The sequence below is a fragment of the Martes martes genome (genome assembly GCF_963455335.1).
Source record: "Martes martes genome assembly, chromosome: 3".
Classification (NCBI taxonomy): Eukaryota; Metazoa; Chordata; class Mammalia; order Carnivora; family Mustelidae; genus Martes; species Martes martes.
Window position 1 is genome coordinate 89505841 of NC_137890.1, and position 12854 is coordinate 89518694.

A 12854-nucleotide genomic window follows, 5' to 3' on the forward strand; every position below is an offset into this window, starting at 1 on the left:
GCAGGTATTTCAGATTGGTAGAACTTGAAGTCTTAAGAAATTATAGAACTGTAAGTTTTCTACCAATCTTGAGCAACATACCCGAGCGGAATTCTAAGAAAAAGATTTATAAGCCCATAGGAAGTAAATAAATAAATACAAACAAACAAAAAACAGTTCCCCAGGAACTACAATGGGTGTATAAATAGCAAGTAATTACAGGAAAATTACATGGTTGCCCATGCTGATATACATACCCATTAATTCCACAGATATGTGTTAACTACCCATTTGTTCCTATTAGGTGTTGAGAATTAACATACAAGTTGCCTGTTCTCATGGAACTTACATTGTGGTGCAGGGATTTGAGTAAGCAAACAAAACAAAGGAACAAGATTCTGGTTTGTAATAGGCATCAGGAAGAATATAAAACCACACTATATAGCCAGGAGATGATAGTTGATGCAGAGGAAGTAGGGCAGGAGACTTTAGAGAGGCCACCAGAGTGGACTTCTCTGAAGAGGTGGCGCCAGAATTGAAAAGTACATTGACTGAAGAAACGAACTGTGTAAATTATTGAAAAAAGCTCCTAGGGAACAGAAATGTGCAAAGCCCTGAGGTAGAAAAAGCCTGGCATGATATGATCAGCATATCCACAGTATTTAAACTTAGGGACTCTGTAAATTAAGCTCAGCCTGAGGTATAGCTGGAAAGTGGAAGAAGTCCTGAGACCGAAGCTTGGGATTTAGCATAGGTCACAAGTGATCTAGAAGGGAAAACCAGGTTTTTAAAAAGCAGAAGTGGCTAATTGAACTCAATACTACTGAGAGGTTGAGTGAAATGAGAAAAATGAAGTGACCATTGGAGTTGATAATGTGGAGGTCACTGGTGGTCTTGACTAAAGTAGTTTCTGTGGGGCATTCTATTAGTCTGGGTTCCCCAGACAAATAGGATTAGGTGATTGACAGATAGATAAATAAATGATAGATAAAGAGATATATAGATAGATAGAAGTACAGATACAGATACAGATACATTACAAGGAATGGCTTACGCAATTTTGGGGGCTGGCTAGACAAGTCTGAAATTCATGTTGTCAGATCAGGAGGGGCCAGCCAGAAACTCTGGCAGGAGGAGCACAGCACACAGAAATTCTTCTTCTTCAAGGAAACCTCAGTTCTGATCTTACAACCTTTCAACTGACTGAATCCAGCCCACAGGGAGATCAAGGATAATCTCACTTAGCTTAAGTTCAGTGATTATAGCTGTTGCCACATCACAGCAACACCTAGATTCGTGTCTGCTTGACTATCTGGACTATAGCCTAGCCAAGCTGAGACTTTAAACTGAACACCAGATGTGTACAGACTGAATAGAAACAGCTGTAGTATACTGGGAGGTGAGCAGGTGGAAAGAGTAACCTCAGACAAGGTTTGGAGAGAAGCTATTCTAGGGAAAGGAAGAAAAGGAGAAGCAGCCGCTAAGTAGAGCCTAGGGCTTTTGTTGCTGCTTTGTTTGATAGCTTATATAGCAAAGTTTTATAATTTTAGGAACGATCTAGTTGAAATGGTGGATAAGATGATGTTGAAAGAAAGTGGGGATCCAGAGGACACATGAAATGTGTTTTTAGATAGAAAGGAGAGATCTGCCCCCACCCACCCACCTGCCCACACACCCAAGGGAAAAAGCAGCCAAGCACCAGAACTAGTGACTGATAAAGACCAGGTGCTGGCTTGAGGATGGTCACAGACATCTGTGTCCAGCAGCCCCCCAGGAGGCGAACATCCCATCACTCATACTAGGTACCCAAATGTAAGTTATCCCCTGAGGGGATGAACTCGATAGACCAGGAGCCTACCTGGAAAGAAATCCATGAAAGACTGGGCTACTCCAAATCCAGGGCAGTTAGTCTGGTCAAGAATTGAGGGGTAACAGATCTGTGGACTTCTGAATATTGTAGAAAAATCTACTTATGAAAAAATGTTACTGTGGACACTTTTCTTGAGAGGGTCTCTTGTGGCCATCAGATTCTCAAAGGGGTCTGCACTAGAAAAAGTTGAACCTGTTGCTCAAAGGTCACTGTCAACCCTACAGTCTGCTATTAACTTGATGCTCTGAGTCTTTCTATGCATGCACACAGAACAATGATTGTGAAGGACAATAGACCGGACTGGCAGAAAACAATGAGGACACATTAAATAGTAATAGGACTGTTACACCAAAATAGATGGCTGAAGTTATAATATAAACAACCATTTTACTTCAGCATGAAAGCTTCACATTGTACTTAAAAATAAATCTCAAAGTAGTGACAACTGTTATCAACAGAAGAGGTAACAAGAGAATCTGGGTGCACCAGATATCCTGGGATAGGAAGCATATACCCTCTTAGATATTCTATGCTTTGTTATGGAAGGGCTAGAGTGGAAGGCAGTGTATCCCTAGCCTAATGGTTTGTTGATGTATCTGCTGTACTAACACATTCTTTCTGGAAGTGCTTGTGCAAGATAAAGACAATCATTTCATAAGTACATTGCCTCTGTGCAGGTATTTATTTTTACTAGACACTCTGTGTCCATAGCTTCCCTAGGGAGCTTGTTAATACTCAACTTTCTGGGTCCTTGTGCCCAGAATCCCAATACAGGATGTATAGGACATAGCTAGGCAAATGCATTTTTAATGAGAACTCCAGATGATTCTGATATAGGCATTCAGTTGATCACATTACAGAAAAGAGTATAAGCATGTAACCAAATAGACACTTCAACAGGACTTGCTGAGTTTTAGTGGTAGCAATCACCTGTGTTCCTTCATTAGAAGTCACTGGGTATTGGCATATAAGCAGGAGATGTAACTGTTAAGATAGAAAAATAATTTATGGAAGAGAGGAGTAAGATGGTGAAGGAGTAGGAGACCTAAATATCATCAGGTCCCAGGAGTTCAGCTAGATAGTTATCAAACCATTCTTAAGAGCTGCAAACTCAACAGGAGAGAGAAGAGAAGAGCAGCAATTCTAGGAACAGAAAATTGACCACTTTCCAGAAAATAGGACATGTGGAGAAATGAATCTGAGGCAACATTCAGGAAGATAGACTGCCGGGGGAGAGGCTGGCTCCCAGCAAGTGGAAGAGCCAAGTAACACAAAATCAGAAATTTTAGAAGTCTGCTCCACTGAGGGATGTCACTCCAGAGGCTAAGCAGGGATTAGAGCCCTTGCTGAGACACTATGGTCTCAGGACCTGCGGGGTCACAAAAATAGTGGGGGTGTCTGAGTGTGGCAGAGCTCCCACGTATCAGAGCAGGGAAGCCAGATGCAGAGATGGAGCCAAGCAGTAGGCTCTCAGTGTTACATTAAACCATGATCCAAGGCACAGTTGGACCACTGCTTTTTGGGTCCCTACCTAAAAAGCAGATCTGGGGAGATTCACCTTCCTCCTCAGGGAGGAGTGGCATGGGAGTGTGCTATAAGAATGAACTAGGTTTGGTGACTCCAAATGGGGGCGTGGGTCAGAGATAGAAACTCTCCATCACAAGCCAGGTGAGCTTGGAGTACGAGTGGAGAGACCAGAGAAATGGGAGTGATGAACTTCTTTTCTGAGGGCACACTGAGGAGTGGGGCTCTGAGCTCTCAGCTCCTATGGGGCCACAGATTGAGAGGTGGACATCTTCATTCTCCTCCTCCAAAGCTGTACAGAAAGCATTCAGGGAACAAAAGCTCCAGAGACCAAAACCGAATACAGTACTTAACCTGGCCCCTGGCAAGGGTGGCACATTTCCGCCTCCCAGAAAGACATTTGAGAATCACTGCAACAGACCCCTCTCCCAAAAGATCAGCAAGAACATCCAGCCAAGATCAAGTTTACCGATCAACGAGAACTGCGGAACTCCAGAGCTAGGGGAAAGCAGTGCATAGAATTCACGACTTTCTTCCCAAGATCCTTATTCTTTCTTTCTTTCTTTCTTTCTTTCTTTTTTTAAAGATTTTATTTTATTTACTTGAGAGAGGAGAATGAGAGGGGGAGAAGTTCAGGGTGAGAAGCAGACTCCCTATGGAGCTGGGAGCCCGATGCAGGACTCGATCCCAGGACTCCAGGATCATGACCTGAGCCGAAGGCAGTCGCTTAACCAACTGAGCCACCCAGGTGCCCCCTTATTCATTCTTTTTATTTATTTTTTATTTATTTATTTATTTATTTATTTATTTATTTATTTATTTGACAGACAGAGATCACAAGTAGGCAGAGAGATAGGCAGAGAGAGGAGGAAGCAGGCTCCCTGCTGAGCAGAGAGCCTGATGCGGGGCTTGATCCCAGGACCCTGGGATCATGACCCAAGCCGAAGGCAGAGGCTTTAACCCACTGAGCCACCCAGGCGCCCCCCCCTTATTCTTTCAAAGTTAAATTTTTTGTTGTTTTTGTTGTTGTTCTTTTTTTGTTTTTTTCCTCAAAGTTAAATTTTTTTAATTTTATTTTTTTCTTATTCTATTTTTTTTAATTTTTCCTCTTTCCTCCTTTAACTTTTTAAAACTATTTTATTTTATCAATACCTTTTTAAAACTTTTTTTTTTCTATGTTATAGTCATATTTTATCCCTTCAATGTATTTAACCTTATTTTTTTTGTATACACATAGGGTTTTTTTTTTTTCTTCAAAATTTTGGAATACAATTTCTTCCAAAACATCGAACTATACCTTAAATGTAGCAAATGACTTTGATCTAGACTCCAGCCTGATCACATTCTTTCCTCTTTTTTTTTCTTTTCTTTTTTCAACCAACTTCTTATCTTAGCAATTCCTTTTCAAGAATCTTTTTAAATTTTCATCTTTACACTTATATTCCATCCTTTCATTGTGTTTACCCTTATTTTTGAATATATAAATTTTTCTTTCTTTAAAATTTTGGGAGGTAGTTTCTACTAACAGACAAAAATACAAACAAAATCAAGTTTGTGGCTCTGTTCTATTCACCAGTCTATTTACCTATATACATTTATTTATTTATTTATTTATTCTTTTCCTGTGGTTTTGGGTCTCTTCTGATTTGGTTAGTGTATATCTTTCCGGGGTTGTTGCCACCTTTTTAGTATATTGTTCTCTCATTCATCTGTTCTTATCTAGATAAAATGACAAGGCAGAAAAACTCACCAAAAAAAAAAAAAAAAGAGTAATAAGAATAAGAAGGAGTACCGACAGCTCTCTGATCAATATGGACATTAGTAATATGTCAGAACTAGAGCTCAGAGTGATGAATATCAAGGTATTAACTGGGCTCAAAAAAAAAAAAGCATGGAGGATGTTAGAGAATCCCTTTATAGAGAAACAAAATCCCTTTCTGGAAAAATAAAAGAACTAAAATATAACTAAGTTGAAATTAAAAAAAAAAAAAACTATTAATGAGATGCAATAAAAAATGGAGTCTCTTACTGCTAGGATAAATGAGCCAGAAGAGAGAATTAGTGATATAGAAGACCAAATGGTGGAGAATAAAGAAGCTGTGCAAAAGAGAGACAAATAACTACTGGACCATGAGGGGAGATTTCGAAAGATAAGTAATACCATAAGATGAAACAATATTAGAATAATTGGGATCCCAGAAGAAGAAGAAAGAGAGAAGGGGGAAGAAGGTATACTGGAGCAAATTATAGCAGAGAATTTTCCTAACTTGGCAATGGGATTAAGCATCAAACTCCGGGAGGCACAGAGAACCCCCCTCAAAATCAATTAAAATAGGTCCACACCCAATGATCTAATAGTAAAACTTAAAGTCTCAGTGACGAAGAGAATCCTGAAGGTAGCATGGGATAAGAGGTCTGTAACATACAATGGCAGAAATATTAGATTTTCAGCAGACCATTCCACAGAGACCTGGCAGGCCAGAATAGACTGGCATGGTATATTCAGAGTACTAAACAAGAAAAATACACAGCCAAGAATACTATATCCAGCTAGGCTGTCATTGAAAATAGAAGGAGAGATAAAAAGTTTTGAGGACAAACAAAAATTAAAAGAATTTGCAGAAACCAAACCAGCCCTATAGGAAATATTGAAAGCGGTCCTCTAAGCAAAGAGCGAGCCTAAAATCAACAGACCAGAAAGGAACAGAGACAATATACAGTAAGCCACCTTACAGACAATACAATGGCACTAAATTCATATCTTTCAGTAGTTACACTGAGTGTAAATGGGCTAAATGCCCCAATCAAAAGACACAGGACATCAGAATGGATAAAAAAAGAAGACCCATGGATATGCTATCTACAAGAAACTCATTTTAGACCCAAAGACACCTCCAGATTTAAAGTGAGGGGATGTTAACCTTTCTGATGGAGGCATAATATTCCATTGTATATATGGACCATATCTTCTTTATCCATTCATCTGTTGAAGGGCATCTTGGCTCTTTCCACAGTTTGGTGATTGTGGCCATTGCTGCTTTGAACATTGGGATACATATGGCCCTTCTTTTCACTACAACTGTATCTTTGGGGTAAATACCCAGTAATGCAATTGTAGGGTCAGAGGGTAGCTCTATTTTTAATTTCTTAAGGAATCTCCACACTGTTTTCCAAAGTGGCTGCATTAACTTGCATCCCACCAACAGTATAAGAGGGTTCCCCTTTCTCCACATCACTCCAACACTTATTGTTTGCTGTCTTGTTAATTGTAGCCATTCTAACTAGTGTAAGGTGGTATCTCAATGTGGTTTTGAAACTCCCTGATGGCTAATGATAATGAACATTTTTTCATGTGTATGTTAGTCATTTATATGTCTTCTTTGGAGAAGTATCTGTTCATATCTTCTGTCCACTTTTTGACATGATTATTTATTGTTTCAGTGTTGAGTTGGAGGAGTTCTTTATAGATCTCAGATATCAGGATGGGACTGGAGGAGATTATGCGGAGCAAAATAAGTGAGGTAGAGAGAGTCAATTATCATATGGTTTCACTTACTTTTGGAGCATAAGGACTATCATGGAGGACATTAGGAGAAGGAAAGGAAAGGTGAATGGGGGGAAATCAGAGGGAGGAGACAAAGCATGAGAGACTGTGAACTCTGAGAAACAAACTGAGGGTTTTGTTTGAGCCTGGTGGTGGGTATTAAGGAGGGCACATATTGCATAGAGCACTGGGTGTGGTGTATAAACAACGAATCTTGGTACACTATAAAAATAAAATTAAATTTAAAAAATAAAATGAAATAAAGTGAGGGGGTGGAAAACAATTTACCATGCTAATGAACATCAAAAGAAAGATAAGGTGGCAATCCTTATATGATATAAATTAGATGTAGAGCCAAACACCATAAAAAGAGATGAGGAAGGACACTATATCATTCTTAAAGGGTCTGTCTAACAAGAAGATCTAACAATTTTAAATATCTATGCCCCTAGGATGGGAGCAGCCAATTACATAAACCAACTAATAACAAAATCAAAGAAACATATCAATGATAATACAATAATAGTAGGGGACTTTAACATCCCCCCTCACTGAAATGGACAGATCATCTAAGCAAAAGATCAACAAGGAAATAAAATAAAGGGTTTAAATGACACACTGGACAGATGCACATCACATATATATTCAGAACAGTCCATCCCAAAGCAACAGAATACAAATTCTTCTTTAGTACTCATGGAACACTTTCCAGAATAGTTTACATCCTGGGTCACAAATCAGGTCTCAACCAGTACCAAAAGACTGGGATCATTCCCTGCATATTTTTAGACCACAATGCTTTGAAACTAGAACTCAACCACAAGAAGAAAGTTGGAAAGAACACAAATACACGGAGGCTAAAGAGCATTCTACTAAAGAGTGAAAGGGTCAACCAGGAAATTAAAGAAGAATTGAAAAAATTCATGGAAACAAATGAAAATGAAAACACAACTGTTCAAAATCTTTGGGACACAGCAAAGGCAGTTCTGAGAGGAAAGTATATAGCGATACAAGCCTTTCTCAAGAAATAAGAAAGGTCTCAAATACACAACCTAACCCTACACCTAAAGGAGCTGGAGAAAGAGCAGCAAAGTAAACCTAAACCCAGCAGGAGAAGAGGAATAATAAACATCAGAGCAGAAATCAATGAAATAAAAAACAAAAGAACAGTAGAACAAATCAACAAAACTAGGAGCTGATTCTTTGAAAGAATTAATAAGATTGATAAACTCCTGGCGAGACATATCAAAAAGAAAAGAGAAAGGACTCAAATTAATAAAATCATGAATGAAAGAGGAAAGATCACAACCAACACCAAAGAAATGCAAACAATTGTAAGAACATATTATGAGCAACTATATCCAGCAAATTTGACAATCTGGAAGAAATGGATGCATTCCTAGAGATATATAAACTACCAAAACAGAACCAGGAAGAAATAGAAAACCTGAACAGATCCATAGCCAGTAAGGAGATTAAAGCAGTCATCAAAAAATCTCCCAAGAAAAAAGAGCCCAGGGCCAGAGGGCTTCCCAGGGGGAATTCTTCCGAACATTTAAAGAAGAATTAATACCTATTCTTTTGACACTGTTCCAAAAAATAGAAATGGAAGAAAAACTTCAAAACTCATTTTATGAGGCCAGCATTACCTTGATCCCCAAACCAGACAAAGACCCCATCAAAAAGGGGAATTATAGACCAATATCCTTGATGAACATGGATGCAAAAATTTTCACCAAAATACTAGCCAATAGGATCCAACAGTACATTAAACGGATTATTCTCCACAACCAAGTGGGATTTATTCCTGGGCTGCAAGGTTGGTTCAACATTCACAAACCAATCAACGTGATACAATACATTAATAAAAGAAAGAACAAGAACCATATGATATTCTCAATAGATGCTGAAAAAGCATTTGACAAAGTACAATATCCTTTCTTAATCAAAACTCTTCAAAGTGTAGGAATAGAGGGTACATACCTCAATATCATTAAAGCCATCTATGAAAAACCCACAGTAAATATCATTCTCAATGGGGAAAAACTGAGAGCTTTCCCCTAAGGTTAGGAACATGGCAGGGATGTCCACTATCACCACTGCTATTCAACATAGTATTAGAAGTCCTAGCCTCAGCAATCAGACTTCAAAAAGAAATAAAATGTATCCGAATCACCAAAGAAGAAGTCAAACTCTTCACTTTTTGCAGATGATATGATACTATATGTGGAAAACCCAAAAGACTCCACTTCAAAACTGCTATAACTCATACAGGAATTCAGTAAAGTATCAGGATATAAAGGGAATTCACAGAAATCACTTGCATTTCTATATACAAACAGCAAGACAGAAGAAAGAGAAATTAAGGAATCAATCCCATTTACAAGTGCACCCCAAACCATAAGATACCTAGGAATAAATCTAACCAAAGAGGCAAAGAATCTATACTCAGAAAACTATAAAGTACTCATGAAAGAAATTGAGGAAGACACAAAGAAATGGAAAAATGTTCCATGCTCATGGATTGGAAGAACACATATTGTGAAAATGTCTATGATACCTAGAGCAATCTACACTTTTAATGCAATCCCTATCAAAATACCATCAATTTTCTTTAAAGAAATGGTACAAATAATCCTAAAATGTATATGGAACCAGAAAAGCCCCCACATAGCCAGAGGAATGTTGAAATAGAAAACCAAAGTTGGCAGCATCACAATTCCAGACTTTAAGCTCTATTACAAAGTTGTTATCATCAAGACAGTATCGTACTGGCACAAAGACAGACACATAGTTCAATTAAGACTGAACAGATTAAGAGTCCAGAAATGGACCCTCAACTCTATAGTCAACAAATCTTCAACAAAGCAGGAAATAATGTCCAATGGCAAAAAGACAGTCTCTTCAAAAAATGGTGTTGGAAAAATTGGACAGCCACATGCACAAGAATGAAAGTGGACCATTTCCTTATACCACACACAAAAGTAGACCCAAATGGATGAAAGACCTCAATGTGAGATAGGAATCCATCAACATCTTTTTTTTTTTAAGATTTTATTTATTTATTTGACAGACAGAGATCACAAGTAGGCAGAGAGGCAGGCAAAGAGAGAGAGAAGAGGAAGCAGGCTTCCTGCCGAGCAGAGAGCCTGATGCAGGGCTTGATCCCAGGACCCCAGGACCATGACCTAAGCAGAAGGCAGAGGCTTTAACCCACTGAGCCACCCAGGCACCCCGGAATCCACCAAAATCCTTAAGGAAAACACAGACAGCAACCTCTTCGACCTGAGCCAGAGTAACTTCTTCCTAGAAACATCTCCAATGGCAAGGGAAGCAAGGCAAAAATGAACTATTGGGACTTCATCAAGATCAAAAGATTTTCCACAGCAAAGGAAACAGTCAACAAAACCAAAAAACAACTGACAGAATGGGAGAAGATATTTGCAAATGACATACCAGATAAAGGGCTAGTATCCAAAATCTATAAAGAATTTATCAAACTCAACCCCCAAAGAACAGATAATCTGATCAAGAAATGGGCAGAAGACATTTCTGCAAAGACAACATCCAAATGGCCAACAGGCACATGAAAAAATGTTCAACATCACTTGGCATCAGGGAAATACAAATCAAAACCACAATGAGATACCACCTCAAACCAGTCAGAATCACTAAAATTAACAAGTTAGGAAAGGACAGGTGTTGGAGAGGATGTGGAGAAAGGGGAACCCTCCTACACTTTTGGTGGGAATTGAGCTAGTGCAGCCACTCTGGAAAAAGCCTGGAGGTTTCTCAAAGAGTTGAAAATAGAGCTACCTTATGACCCAGCAATTGCACTACTAGGTATTTACCCTACAGATACAAATGTAGTGATCTGAAGGGGCATGTGCACCCAAATGTTTATAGTAGCAATGTCCACAATAGCTAAACTATGGGGGAAAAATGGATGTCCGTCAACAGATGAATGGATAAAGAAGAAGTGTTATATATATGCAATGGAACACTATGCAGCCATCAAAAATCCCAAAATCCTGTCATTTGCAATGATGTGGTTAGAACTAGAGGGTACTATGCTAAGCAAAATAAGTCAATCAGAGAAAGACAATTATCATATGATCTCTTTGATATAAGGCATTTGAGAGGCAGGACAGGGGGTCGTGGGGGGTAGAGAGGGAAAAAATTAAACAAGATGGAATTGGGAGGGAGACAAATAATAAGAGATTCTTAATCTCACGAAACAAACTGAGGGTTGCTGGGGGTGAGGGGTAGGGATAGGGTGGCTGGGTTATGGACATTGGGGAGGGTATGTGCTATGGTAAGTGCTGTGAAATGTGTAAGTCTGATGATTCACAGACCTGTACCCCTGGGGCAAATAATACCTTATATGTTAATATAAATAAATAAATAAATAAATAAATAAATAAATGAAAAATAATTTATAATGATGACAACATATAGGGGAAATTTATAGGAATGATTACATTTCTTGCATAATTGTTACTTCAATCTTGAGTGATTGCCAGCTTTACCCACATTTATAACCTTTGTTATTTGCAAGATGGAGCACCACTTCCACATGTACCAACAACTCATAAATAAATGGAGGGCTAGCATAATTCCAGAAAAGAAGCATTCCCTGGGTTACACTGGGTTGAAATGTTCCTTTTTCTCCACTTCTAGAACAAGTGAAGAGGGAGAAACTTTGTTCCCTCATGGTTCTGAAGGAAGGGTGAATTTATAATACCTCACTCCACTTGTGGGAGAGAATGGAGCTCAAATTACTATTCTACTTCAAGGACAAATGATATTCAAACTCCAAGAGCTCTTAACTTTGACCTTTGTGGTGTTGTTAAGCTCTTATCATATTATCACCACAAAGCTCCTTCATTCCTAGACAGAGGAGTTTTTTACATTTTCAAATGTGCAGAAGTTATTAGGGACTTGAAAGACTTTAAAACAATTGAGATTGCGATCTCAATGTAGATAAACTGGTACCATGTAGGAAAAGCTGCTCACAACACACCAGCACGAGGGTACATGCATACACTTACTATAGGAGCATCCGTAGACCTCCACCCTCATGCCAATCTTTCCACTTGGATTCCATTCTAGGGGCACAAAGCGAACGAAGCGGGCTCTCACTGAGTGCAGTAACTTGTGGTGCATCACGCTGTCAGCATTCATGTTTCCTGCAAAGGTCTGCAGAGAGAAAAGGAGCCCCAGTGAGGTCTATGATACTATTGCATCTCCTTCCCATGCTTGAGTTCGAAGAACATCATTGCAAACCCACATATGTTACTCCAAGAAAATCCTCAAGTTCTCACATATGTCAAATAGAATCTGACTCTCCTGAAAATTCTGAATTTAGGGGAGGGAGTTTCTCAAAGAATAATGTAAAACCCTACTGATGCATTGAAGCTACCACCCACCCAAAGCCAGCTCAACTGCTAAAGATTACAACTGAACAATAAGGGTGACATCCAACTTCTCATGAGAAATGGTAGAGAACAACCAATGCTGAAAGTAGGACACCATCAGCTTGGCATTCTATACCCAACAGAAATAGCTTTCAGTTCTGAAGAAAAAATAAACATAGTTTGATTAAACAAAAGGTGAGATAATTTCTAAGATCCCCACTGCTAATATTGCTAAATAAGTTATACAATCTAAAGAAATTGATTCGAGATAGAATTGTCAAGTTATAGGAAAGAAGGAATGAAGAGTACTCAAAGGGGTAAATACGTGGCTAAAAATAAAAGACTAGCTTTCTTTCTTTTCCTAAACATCTTAAAGTTCATTCACAGTTTAAAGGAAAAATAAAAATGTATTATGAGATACAGTATTATGAAATAAAAGTAAACATATCAATAAAACTATGAAGAATGGGATATAGGGTAAACAGAATTACACTAGTATAAGGCCCCACATTGTATACAA

The 12854-nt window shown here is 38.6% G+C and overlaps 1 protein-coding gene across 1 annotated transcript in view; it reads right to left on the reverse strand.

The window, feature by feature from the left end:
• CNTNAP5 (contactin associated protein family member 5) overlaps positions 1–12854 on the reverse strand; it is an 811336-nt gene that overhangs the window by 458252 nt on the left and 340230 nt on the right. Inside the window, exon 4 of the mRNA XM_080798228.1 lies at positions 11969–12116. Within this exon, the coding sequence (XP_080654354.1) occupies positions 11969–12116 (148 nt within the window). The remainder of the gene's footprint in view (positions 1–11968; positions 12117–12854) is intronic.